Below are 12,376 nucleotides of genomic sequence, written 5' to 3'. Positions count from 1 at the left end.
ATGTTTCATTAATTGTAAGTGTCTTCCCATGAAGGATCCTAATCAATATTCATCTTAGGCGCTAGATTGAGTTAAACCTTTTTAATGTGGTTTTTCTTTTGACAAACTTGTGTAGTCTCAAAATAGACCAAAAGTTGTGTCATGTATATGTACGTATATAGTAGTCTTATTAATATTGGATTGTATATAGTAGTCTTAATAACATTGATCCATTAATAATGTGTTGGCTCCCTACCTTATCTAAAAGAGGTACATAATTCTAATATAAAATTTAACCAAAAAAAAAGGAACAGATTATATAATGATAAAATTACCATCATCTCATTGCCATTTTAAAAACATATATATGATTGTAGAATATGAAATGTATTCTAGTAGAATACAAAATATATCCCACTAGGACAAAAAAAAAATATTTTGGTAGAAATTGAAAAATATCCTACCAAAATATTAATGACATAAATGTAAATTTAAAATTGATAACAGAAATAAAATAGTGTTATATTTTTTAGGCATTCTTGAAGATTTACCTTATATAGTACCAAGAGCCACTCCTCTACTGGGCCCTTGTATTATTAGCTTCACACAACTGGAACTTTAGGTTTCGGCTGTTATAATCTGGAAAAGAACTAGAAATAGCACTTAAAGGTAATAAAAAATAATACTATTTATATCACTGCACTAGAAAATGAACAATTACCATTCAAATAATAAAGAAGATAAAAGATCACAATGACACTCAATCATTTAAAATGGTATAAATAATTAGGCTGCACAAAACTATGACAAACCATATACTTTTGTCTTATAATATAATATCAGGTTATTCTCAGTAACGCCCTCTCAATTTTATGGCCATTTTCACCTTTTTCCTTAAATTTTGAGAACTTTCACTTTACTCATGAATTTTAAATTAGTTTCACTTAACCCCTTCTATTGAAAGTTTCGTTAAAAACAAACATAAAAAGACCACATGATCTTATCGAACCTCATCTTCTGTCTGTTTGTATCGGAATTTTTAATAGAATGGATTAAATGAGACTAACTTAAAATTTAGAAGATAAAGTTAGAATATTTAAAATTTAAAGGATAAAATGAGTATAACCTTAAAGTTGAAGGGGCACCGGTGAAAATACTCTATAATATATCATGTTTAAACCAGATATGTACGGTAGGACAATGTGATACAAGTCTAGAAGCCGAGGCATGAACTGGTAGAATATTTACTTCCAGGCTAATATTGTGGCTTGCTTTTGTAAACTTGGCAGAATTTGGAATGAATCACATAAGTAGCAGATACTCTAGCGATTATCAAAGTATCACGCACTTGTTGAATCTATAATGGTTAATTATATGTGGAAGACTTTGGAGAGGTCGCTTTGCAATTTTAACCATATGGATTTTAGGTCCACCCCATGTAGCCCAAGTTAGATGAGATATCGTATAGTGGGCCTAGGCTTTGAGATCGAGCCATCTGTACCATTCTTCTCCAAAACAAACCCAGTTACAAAAGAGAAGAAACCAAAAAAAAAAAAAAAAAAAAAAAAAACATAACAATAATAATAATAATTACACTACATGCCAAAATTCTATACTTTGAACTGAAATTTAACAAAATTTTTAAAATATTACAAACTATAAAAATGATAGAGTAATTATTATAATGATGTCACATTTTGTAATATGTAATGATGTAGTCATTATTTTAATGAAGTTCAATTTTTTTTTGCTCCTCTTATAATATTTAAAAAATATTTGTTATATTTAAACTTTACTATTTAAATTTGGCTATATGTGTAAAGAGCCAAATAAATAATCAGTTCATGAATTCTGTTGTCTTTTTGATATCTATAAAGATTTATGTCCTTCATAAAAGAATTATATTAAATTTCTTTTAATACATCCCCCACACTGTTTGTTAGACGTAGAATCCTCCTCCTCATGGTAAGTTAAAACTAAGTGTACGTTAAGTTTAGGAGTTTAAAACCATAATTTAAAATTATTTTCGGTTTACGTGTATTTTTTATGAGAAAAAATATTGTAGCAAATTACGAACTATAATCCGAACCATGACAAACGTGGATGCGGCTGTTGTGGAGTCACAAGACTACTTTTCGGTGGGCGGCATTATTCGGGACTCTTTTGGCTCTGTGTTGGGAGCCTTCCCCAACCGTATTGCGGGTAAGGTTTCTCCTTTCATTGCAGATCGTGTAGTCCTAAGAGATGGATTAGCTTTCGCCATGTCTAATGGCTGGAGCATTTCGGTTGCTGAGTCAGACGCTAGGAGGGTCAATGATTTTGTTAAGAGCAGGGATGGTTATTGCTGATATTTGTAATGCTCTTTCTTCTGTTAATTGTGTTTGTTGTCATGTGCCCCGATCTGCAAATGGGGCTGCACATTCCCTAGCTGAGTTTGGTCTGGTGGTTTCCGATGTTTCTGTTAGCTGGATGGAGTTCCTTCTTCATTAACTATCCGGTGTTGTTGTAACTAACCTTTCTGCTAGTTAATGAACTGGTTTTTCCCTTAGGAAAAAAAAAAAGAACTATATTAAATTTCTGCTCTTTTTACTTATTTATTTATTTATTTTTGGTGACGAGTGTAGTACTGTTATAATTAAACTACTCCCCATGCATGTTTTGTAGCAAGAGTCATAGACTCATAGGTGGCCAGAGTCACTCGATTTTGATTATTGGAGTCACTGATGAATGAACTTGATGCTTTTATCACACACACACACACACACATATATATTAGTATTCGCGAGTGAATAGGCTAGTATATATATGCCTTATATTTCAGTATTTTAGAGTTTAGGATGATTTATCGTATTTTATCCTTTTTGTTTATTTGCGTTTGCCATACATCAGTTAAGCGCAGAAGATATTTTATCGTTTTCTACTCCCATCAATCTTGAGAAACAGAGTAAAATTAATAGAAACAAAGAATAGAAAACAAGATTATTCACGCATGTCAGATTTTGACATGACGAGCTTCCACCCCTTGTTGTCATGGTCCTTCAAGCGGCCGGTGTGCTAGGTATGTGCAGAGCTCATCAAGACAATGGCGAGTCTTAATCGCCCGATGGTGATCTCGGTTGATATTCGCGCGCATTTGAAGGGCATGACTCTTGATGGCCTCACCCAATGCTAGTGACATCGATCACACAGTGTCGTATCTACAGCCTGATGCAAGATTTTTACTAGCGTCGTGCAACAGATCTTGCAAAGTGTCGAATTTTTCCCTTTTTTTTTTTTTTTTCTCTTTTCAAGAGGATGTGATGCTTGCTAGCTTTTTGTAACTAACGTGAGCTTCACCAAGGTAGAAAGAGTTGGGTGTGTGTTAGGGTTAGGGGAGGTAATGAACATTTGTTATATCCAATAGAAGAGCCACATGGTAATGAGTACAGAGGAACGTGCCCCACTGAATTTTTCCGTTCTGTTTGGTAGCATTATGGAAATGTTTTCTCACATTTATGGTGTATTATTTGGAAGTTGTTTTGAAATCGTGTTTAATTCCTTTTTCAACTAGAAGTAGAAAATTATAGGAGGGGGAGAGGTAAGGAACATTTTTTATATCCAATAGAGGAGCCATATCGTAAAGAGCAGGGGAATGCGTTGAAAATAAATCACTCCTCTTTAGTGTATAAGACATCATGTAGATCAAGGTTCGTGTGTCACCTACCGGAAGCGCTAGCGTCGCATTTAAGCCGTCAAAAACGCGTCGGTGGAAAGAGCTTTAGATCTCCTCTTCCCAACCTCTCTCCACAAACACAACCCAAATACTCACCCGCATATAGTCTTCAAACGCGCGCGCGCGCGCGCGCGCGCACACACACACACACACACACACATATATATATATATATATATATATATATATAAAGTGTTTAACAAAACATAATGGGCTAACTTTATGGTGGCCCTATTGGATTAACAAATTATGTTAAGAGGGCTTTTTTTTTTTGGCTCAATGGGTTGTGGTTGCAGGAATATTTTCTCCTTCTATAGGGTGTTGTTGTGCAAGATGCTATGAATGAATGATAACATATCTCTTTTGCTCAAAAAAAAAAAAAGAAAAAGAAAAAGTACTAATACAATATTTTTTCATCTTATTTCTACACAAAAGGGTGATTCAACAAAATCTCAGTAGTGGACCTGTCACTTGGGTTCCTCATGAAGCACTTGCTCAAAAAACCCTTGGCCTCTTTCGAAAATCCGCTTGCAATAACTTGTCTTCCCAAAGTCTGATCCATGGAGATCTTTCAGTCAACATTATAAAATCAATATAAGAGTCCAAATATTTGAAGGTTGTTCTTGCATGCCATCTCTCACTATTTTGTAGGCATATACATTAGAGTTGTTACGCTTAGACAAAACAAAAGGGGACAAAAGTCCCACATTACTTTGGAAGTATAGTGGAGGTGGGCTAAGGCCTACATAAGGAGGTTAAAGGTTGTTGGTTGAATTCCTCTCAAGGTACACTTTTGTTTGCTTTGTTAGCCTTCTTTTCCAATCCAAAATTTGATATTTTTACCATCTTCTCTTCCTATAGAATCTCTTGTTGTACAAGATGCTATGAATAAATAATTACAGATCTGTGTTTCTTAAAACAATCTTTATTCCATCTTATTTCCACAAACAAAAGGGTGTTTCGACAAAATCCCGGCAGTCGGCCTATCACTTGGATTCCTTACGAAGCACTTGCTCTAAAAATCCTTGGCCTCTTTCGAAATTCCGCTTGCAATAACAAGTGATTTCGTCACAATCTTTTTATCCGTCTTGTCTTATTAAAGTTTGATCCCATGGATATCTTACAGTCAACATTAGAAACACAATATAACAAGAGCCCAAATATCTGAAGGTTGTTCTTGAGTCTCATCTCACTGATTTCAGAGTCATATTATGTTAGAGTTGTTACGCTTAAGCAAAATAAAAGGGAGACAAAAGCCTTACATTACTTGAGAAATATAGTAGGGGTGGGCTAAGACCTTCATAAGGACATCAAGGCTGTTGGTTGAATTTATCTCACTACACACTTTAGTTTGCTTTGTTAGCCTTTTTTTTCAATCCAAAATTTGATATTTTTACCATGATCATAATTTAACTGTCTTTTACAGCATTAGCGAGTAGTGTAGTCTCTGGTTTCATATCACAAAGCATGTAATCTGTTTTTTGGAAGTGTTTGATCATGTCTTGCTTGTGACTCATGCAACCCGAAATTAGTAGATGTGCTGATGAAATCAAACAATGTTCCTCCAATAGCATACTCCAATAATATGTTGTACAACGATTTGTCGTCTTCAGCTATAGTGGTATCATCTTCGAAGCATCGAATGTTGAAAGGATTAATCTTGAAATGATCACAGAGTGTCTTCTCCATAGTATAAGTTCTCCCGATCAAGAAGTGGATGCCGATGTCACAACGACCACCGGAATAATTGGCATGCTTAATTCTATATAATATGGCTATAGAAATTCTCCTAAATAAAATGGTATTGTGAATTTGGAAGTTGTTTTGAAATCTCATTTAATTCTTTTTTCAACTAGAAGTAGAAAATGAAAAAGGAAAAATTGTTTTCACATTTTGTTAAGTAAATGGGACAACGCTCAAGAGATGCTTTTTCTTTCCCTATTTCACTTTTTAGGACTTTTGCCTTCAATATATAGTTTCAGAAACATGACCAACCACATTAATAATTTTTTTCACCAAGTAAAATTTTGATTTAGTTTTTCGGTTTAAAGAAACTTAAAAACATAGAGACGTATACCCATGCACACAACAAACATTTGACTATGGAAGGAATAAAGGAAACTGACGGTAATATTAGTCAAAATTAATCAAAGTCAAAGAGATTATTATGGTGAGAAAGTTGAGATTGGGGTCTAAGAAATTTATGAGAAAGAGCAATAGAAGTCAAATGGAGAGAAAATAAAAGAGGAACAGGATGAGAATTGTTAAGAGAGTATTGGAGGTAAAAGATTACGGTACACATATAAAGCCAAAAAGGAGAAAGTAAAATAAAAAAGGTAAAGAATAAAGCACCATTTGTAAATACAATAGTAGACAAATGGACTTCAAAAAATAAGAAAAAAGTTATATCACGAAATAATGAAGTTATAAAAAATTAAGATCTTAGTAGAGTTAAAAGATACATGACTATAGTCAAATAATTTTTTTTTTTTAAAAGCAAAAGAATCGGACAAAAAAAAACAAAATAAAGAAAAGTAAAAGGAATATATGTGTGTATATATATTTATATATAAACCTGTTTAAAAGAGACGAAGAAAAAAAAGGAAAAAGTTGGCCAAGCATCAAAACGTACCGATATGACGACAGTGGAGCGTTTTTTTATTTTTTTGTTATAGTTAGGATTTGGATTAGGATATATATATATATATGTATATATATATATATATATTATATAATGCGTCCCACTCTGTAGTCTTATATTTTTTTATAGTGCCCCAACTGAAAAAACTTTTTTTGTTTTTTTTACTCCGATACTATTCGCATATTTGAAAGTAATACGAACTCAAAAAAATATAAGCAGGGGAACAAATCTAAGCTTAATAAGAAGATGTGTAAATTTAAGTAGGGTAACTTAGGAGGTGAACTACTTTGAAAAATAAAAATAAAAATAAAAATAAAATAAAAAATCCTACCGGTAATTTGTCCTCGGTTGGGAACTGCAAATACGATCACCAGTTTTGAGTTTGTCTTTCTAGAATTGATATTGATTTTTTTTTTTTTCTATTTTCCCCTTGATAAATATTTTATTGTAGGGTATACTGGATCTAGATTATGACAAAAAAAAAATAAAAAAGAAATACCACTCAAGATTGTCAAATTTATTATTTATGTCATTTTATTTAAAAATAAAAAATTATCATTCAATTAATAAAAAGAAACAAAAGACCACAATAACACTCAATTATTTAAAATAATATAAATAATAGGCATGTACAAAACATGACAAACCGTGTACTTTTTTATTAAAAAAAAATGAATATGTTTTTTTTCCGGAATCAGTACTGTCGTTTGCCGTTCATCCACCGGATGTTTTTGTTTCATTATATGACGTTAATCGTCATTAATTCGTTTGGTCTTATTTTACAGTTTCTACCGCGTTTACAAGAGCTACAATTTGTGGTTTTTATTTTTGTACGTCGTTTTTAAAGTATTCTCATTTTGAACAATTTAACTAATCATTCCCAACAGATGTCGTTTTGTTTTTTGGTTGTTGATGCTCCAGCCTCCATCTGATATCTTTTCCAAAACGGCGTCGTCTTTTATTCTATGTTGTCGTTGTTTTTTATTTGTTTTTACTTTGTTTTGACTTTTGATGTTGTTGACTTTACAGTGATGCGCATTGACGTTGTTGTGCTTACAGTTTATGTCGTTTGCAAAGTTCTGTCGTTTTCAGTTAATGTCCTTTTTCAGTTTATTGTTGTTTTACAATCTCGGATTCCAAAAATCTTTCTTACGTAGATGTCGTTGCTCCACTTAACTTTTTTTTTTCAAGCCGACTTTTCTTTGACGTTAATAATCATTGTGACCCGTTTTGTAGAGGTGCCAATGTTGCTCCATTTGTTGTCGTTTCTAGGGTAATAATCAAATGCCTAATTTTTTAGATAAATTAGACAGTTATCCCCGAACTATAGGCCTCACCTCACTACACAATGCTCCCAAACTTTAAATTTAGCTTTTTCTCCCCCTGAATTTCAACAACTTTTGCAAAATTTCCCCTTTCTTAAATTTTTACTTTTGTTATTGTCGTTGGCTGTCATTTATAAACCCTTAAAGGTCCCGATATCAAATAAATTAAAAAGAAAGTTAGGCATAGTAAATTATAATAATAACTCCTGCTGTGTGACAAATCCTCCTCCTCTGCCACCGTCATTGTGGCCGTGACAATCCATGTTCTGGTCGGGTAAAGTGGAGAGCTTGGCGGAGGTGAAACGTAGAGAGGAAAGAGAAAGAGAGTGGGTTTGAAAGAGAGAGAAAGAGAGATAGAGAGAGAGAAAGGAAATTATTTTGGGGAGGAAAGGGAAAATATTGGCTGAGCATTGTGATCGGCGGTGACGTCAGCTACCATAGTATGGTTGCATGAGAAGGAGCTATAGAGTAAATATTTACTAAATTATTCAAACGGCACTTATTATTTGTGTAATACGTGTTATTTATATTAACATCTTGACATAAAGAGTTCTTTTAAATTTTTTGCATTTTACATAACATTTTCCATCATTAATTTAATAGAGGGGAAAATTTTGCAAGAGCCTGAAGTTCAGGAGAAAAAAAAAGCTAAAGTTAAAGTTTATGGGTATTTTGTGACAATGCGTATAGTTTGAAGGGCAACCATGTATGTTGTCCTAATTGTTAATATGTTATATTTAGTGGTAAATTTTGTCAAAAAGTATGACTTATGGCAAATTTAGCACAATAAATGGTATTTCATCAAAGAAAATTTTGTAATTCAAATGTCAAATTTATCATTAACTACTCAATTATAATAACCACTGCATTAGCTTCACATAATGTTAACATTTGCTTTCCTGTATCTAACTTCTAACTGCTCGCGTTTACATTAGATACGTAAGCGAGGCCAAATGTGATGACATACAAGCTTAGCGTCTGAGGGAGGAGTTGGCATAATATAATTCTGTATATTCTATAGCTGACACTGCCATATTCTTCAGCTATAACAAAAGTGTTGTCGTTTTCTTAATTGCTCGCAATTTTTGGAGTGATATCTTAAGGTTGTTCATGCTCAACGTTATTCAGCTCATTTAAGTCGTCATTTTTCTAGTTGAAGTTGTTCCTAGCTATGCTTTTAGGGAGGGAAACAACACCGGCCGATAGTTGATTAATGGATATTCTAACCTGGCTTGAAGGTTTTATGTTATGTTTTGTTTGGTTGCTGAGAAAATGGTTCTCTTTTTCCCGTGTTTTGTAGGAAATCAATCTTAATCTTGTTTGCCAAACAACTGGCTTCTTTTTCATTTCACGGGTATGTGTAATGTAGATGGCCTTTTTTTGTCCTTATTCGCTGCATCCACACAATCTAGTTTTTGTATTATATAATATTATTAATTAACATAAATTGTAAGAAGAGATATATTCCCTCTTTTCTCTTGAAATTGTTGATTTGCAATGCATGCAATGGATAATACATATGTCTCAATTTCTGAAGCACTTTTTAATGGCTCTGTACCAAAAAAGGTTACAGTCTCAGAGACGCAGATATTTAATTAGAGAACTAGACAAATATTGCAGTGATAAGGACAACAGGGCATGAATTCCCCACAAGTGTGGAAATTAATTGGTCAATTTAGCGCTATTTTGCAACCCAATTTCCGAATATTAATTTTGACATTTTAGTACAAAATCCTTACCAACACATTGTCCCAGCCATTATACTAATGGTTGTTAAATATTATAGCGAACGGAAAAGCCATTGTTCGCGAGATCTAAGGACAGAGAAGCACACCTCCAACCACAAATTCTCATATCTCAATTCAAATTTAATAAAAATTATTCGACCCAAAAAAAAAAAAGAGTAACTAAAACGAGAAAACTTTGCTTTGATTCAACATGAAGGGGGTACAGTGTTAAAATTAAAATTTTATGAAACAAGTAGACAAAATCTAAAAATCTGGAGAGGCAAAAGTGTTAAAAACCCTCTAATTTTTAGCAGTGATTGATCAAAATATGCTCTTTAGATTTCATCATTGAAAAATAATGGTGACATTCTGTAAATATGGCTCAACTAATAATCTATTGTATCCTTGTCCATTGACATGATGTGGCTCTAAGTTGTGCAGTAATCTGACAAACTTCACCATTGCAAGATCCAAGAAAGCACAGTTTTTCATGTGAATGATTACACAATCACCCCCGCTAATTGTCGAGAAATAACCATCTATATATATGAATTGGGTTTATTTGAACTTCTTTATTTGAACAAAAAAATCTGAATTATATGGTTTATCTGAATTGACGTTTAAATGTATAGTTAAAATCTAAATTTAAATAAGAAATAAATTTAAATTTGTATTTAGTAAGTGTAAAGCAGAGAGAATGGACATTTTTCACTATTTAAAAATGGTTTGAACTATTAAATTGGGAGGGGAGTTAAACTTTAAGTTGAAAGCCACTAATAGAAATCTAGGATTTAAAAACCTTTAATAACCGTCGTTAAAAGATTTGACGCCGGTTAGGAGAACCGTCATCTAACGGCGAGTCGTTAAATTTATGTATGATATAATGACGGCTTTTATCCGTCGTTAAATAAAACATTAGACGACGGTTTAAATCAAAATCGTCGTCTAAGATATTCTCAAAATATTAAATTGAGCAGTTACGGAGGATCAACGACGGTTTTTTTTTATTATAAAAATTGTCATTAAATAGGCGACGTTAAATGTCTCTTTTTCTATAATGAGTTTAACTCAATTTAAACGGGAATATAATTCAAACTTCTTACTTACCAAACATTATTTCAAACTTAATTCACAGCTCGAATTAAACCGAACTGAACTTAGCTAAGTCGAACCAGTGAAACAAACGGGCCAATCATTACTCTTTCATTAGTTTATTAGGAAGTACAATGTTGGAGGGCAAACAACTTTTTCAAGTAAACCTGCATTGTCATTTCATAATTGGCTGGAGTACTGATAATTTCTAGTACTTGAGCATCGATCATTTTAGCATAAATATGTGAAAGAGACTATTACGAAGTACTATATATATATATATATATATATATATATCAACTTTGACAAATAATGATGCGTATTTCCATTGTTTTTGTTGTCCTTTAAATCTTCATTATTTGTTACTCAAAAAAAAAAAAAAAAAGCCTTCATTATTTGTATTGGCCAAATTAATTAAGTTCATTGGATTAAGATGACAATGAGTAGTCAATGGGGTTATACTATGGAAAAGACATGAAATGATCTTAAAACACAATCTAATATTCATGAATCATAATTCCACATGCTTCTTTTCCCATTATCATGTCCTTTACTTTGTGCTCTTGTTACGAAGAATTAACAATTCTATGTATTTAAACAAGTGTGGGGTCGTTTTCACTGTTTTTGTAAAACAAAACACAATTATAAAAGGATATAGACATTCACATGCATGGCACTTTCATAATCATATACACTAAAATATATAACAGATACAAAATACAAGTACCAAAATAAAAAATAAAAATAAAACTAGAGAAATGGAAAAAAAAAAAAAAAAATACTGCCTCAAACTAGCTAGAACATTATTGAAACATATAATGATCATCATGATGATCCCTTCAAACTACTAGACACACTCCACTGATCCGAACTCGCCACCGAGGAGCCCCCGCCGCCGCCGCCGCTACCGCACTTCGCCACCGTCCTGACGCTCTCGATCAGCGCCTCCGTCCGAGCCTCCTGGGACAAAATCTCCGACAGCTGCTCAGGGCTTATCACAAGCTTAACCTTCCACACCCCGCTACTATTGTACCTCGGGAAAACCTCGGGGTCCGGCCGCCTAGCGCTCTTCACGGCCGAGCCGTGGCCCCCGCACGACATGCGGTAGGGTGTGACGACGGCGTCGTTGTTGCCGCCGGCCGCCGCCGTCGTTTTGGTGGCGGCTTTGTAGGGGTTGAGAGGGAGGAGGTAGTATAGCTCGCCAGGGTGAAGCTCGTCGTTGTGGAGAAGCGGTTGAGAGAAGAGGTCGCGGCTGCGGAAGATGGCGTGGCCGGGGAACTCGTTGGTTATGGAGTTGACGGCGATTGGGGCGAAAAGCTCCATGATTCCTCCGCTTGATGTTACAACCTTGACAACCTCCGATTCCGATATTTCTCCAAAACCTTTGAAAACGCAATTTCCCATGATCTCCTAGAGATGAATTTTTCTTTCTTCTATTTGTCCTTTTCTTTTCTTCTTTTTTTTTTTTTGATCTGTTTCTTGGTTAAGAGAGAGATAAAGGATATTATACATTAGCTAGAAGGAGTTTCTTGAGGGCTTCGTGGTTGATCCATGGTTGGGTTGTGTTTTACAGCCGACACAAGAATCCTTTTCTTTCCCAAATCCAAAATCCTATGAATGGCGTTTTAATAGGAGAGGACCCCACTTTTCCTTCAACGACAAAAAACTTGGGGAGTTGGTCAAATTGGGAATGTTGAGACTTGAGGCATTGTATGATCGGCGTGTTCAACGGTTGGGATATGATCGTCCCACTTAAGATATCGCACGTAAAGAATAGGAATAATTTATACACGGCATATTTACTCATAAATATGAATGAATAGAAAAGGAATTTAAAATTACCTTAAAGAGAGAAAGGAAAAAGAATATAAAAGGTTATTTAATTTATGTTTATAACAAA

At 33.8% G+C, this 12,376-nt stretch overlaps 1 protein-coding gene across 1 annotated transcript; it reads right to left on the bottom strand.

The window, feature by feature from the left end:
• Positions 1–11,239: 11,239 nt before the first annotated feature.
• Positions 11,240–12,058, bottom strand: LOC21406182. The gene has a single exon (XM_010102350.2). It carries the CDS (start codon positions 11,878–11,880, stop codon positions 11,302–11,304), a length of 579 nt encoding a protein of 192 aa, XP_010100652.1. The 5' UTR covers positions 11,881–12,058; the 3' UTR covers positions 11,240–11,301.
• Positions 12,059–12,376: the final 318 nt, after the last annotated feature.

Source organism: Morus notabilis, unplaced genomic scaffold (genome assembly GCF_000414095.1).
Source record: "Morus notabilis unplaced genomic scaffold, ASM41409v2 Scaffold404, whole genome shotgun sequence".
In the NCBI taxonomy this organism is placed as follows: domain Eukaryota; kingdom Viridiplantae; phylum Streptophyta; class Magnoliopsida; order Rosales; family Moraceae; genus Morus; species Morus notabilis.
The sequence above is the reverse complement of the archived record's forward strand: the minus strand, read 5'-3'. Positions and strand labels throughout refer to the sequence as shown.

What these genes read in the sequence shown, in the direction of transcription:
- LOC21406182 (XM_010102350.2), bottom strand. Translation starts at nt 11,880, where the DNA reads ATGGGAAATTGCGTTTTCAAAGGTTTTGGAGAAATATCGGAATCGGAG.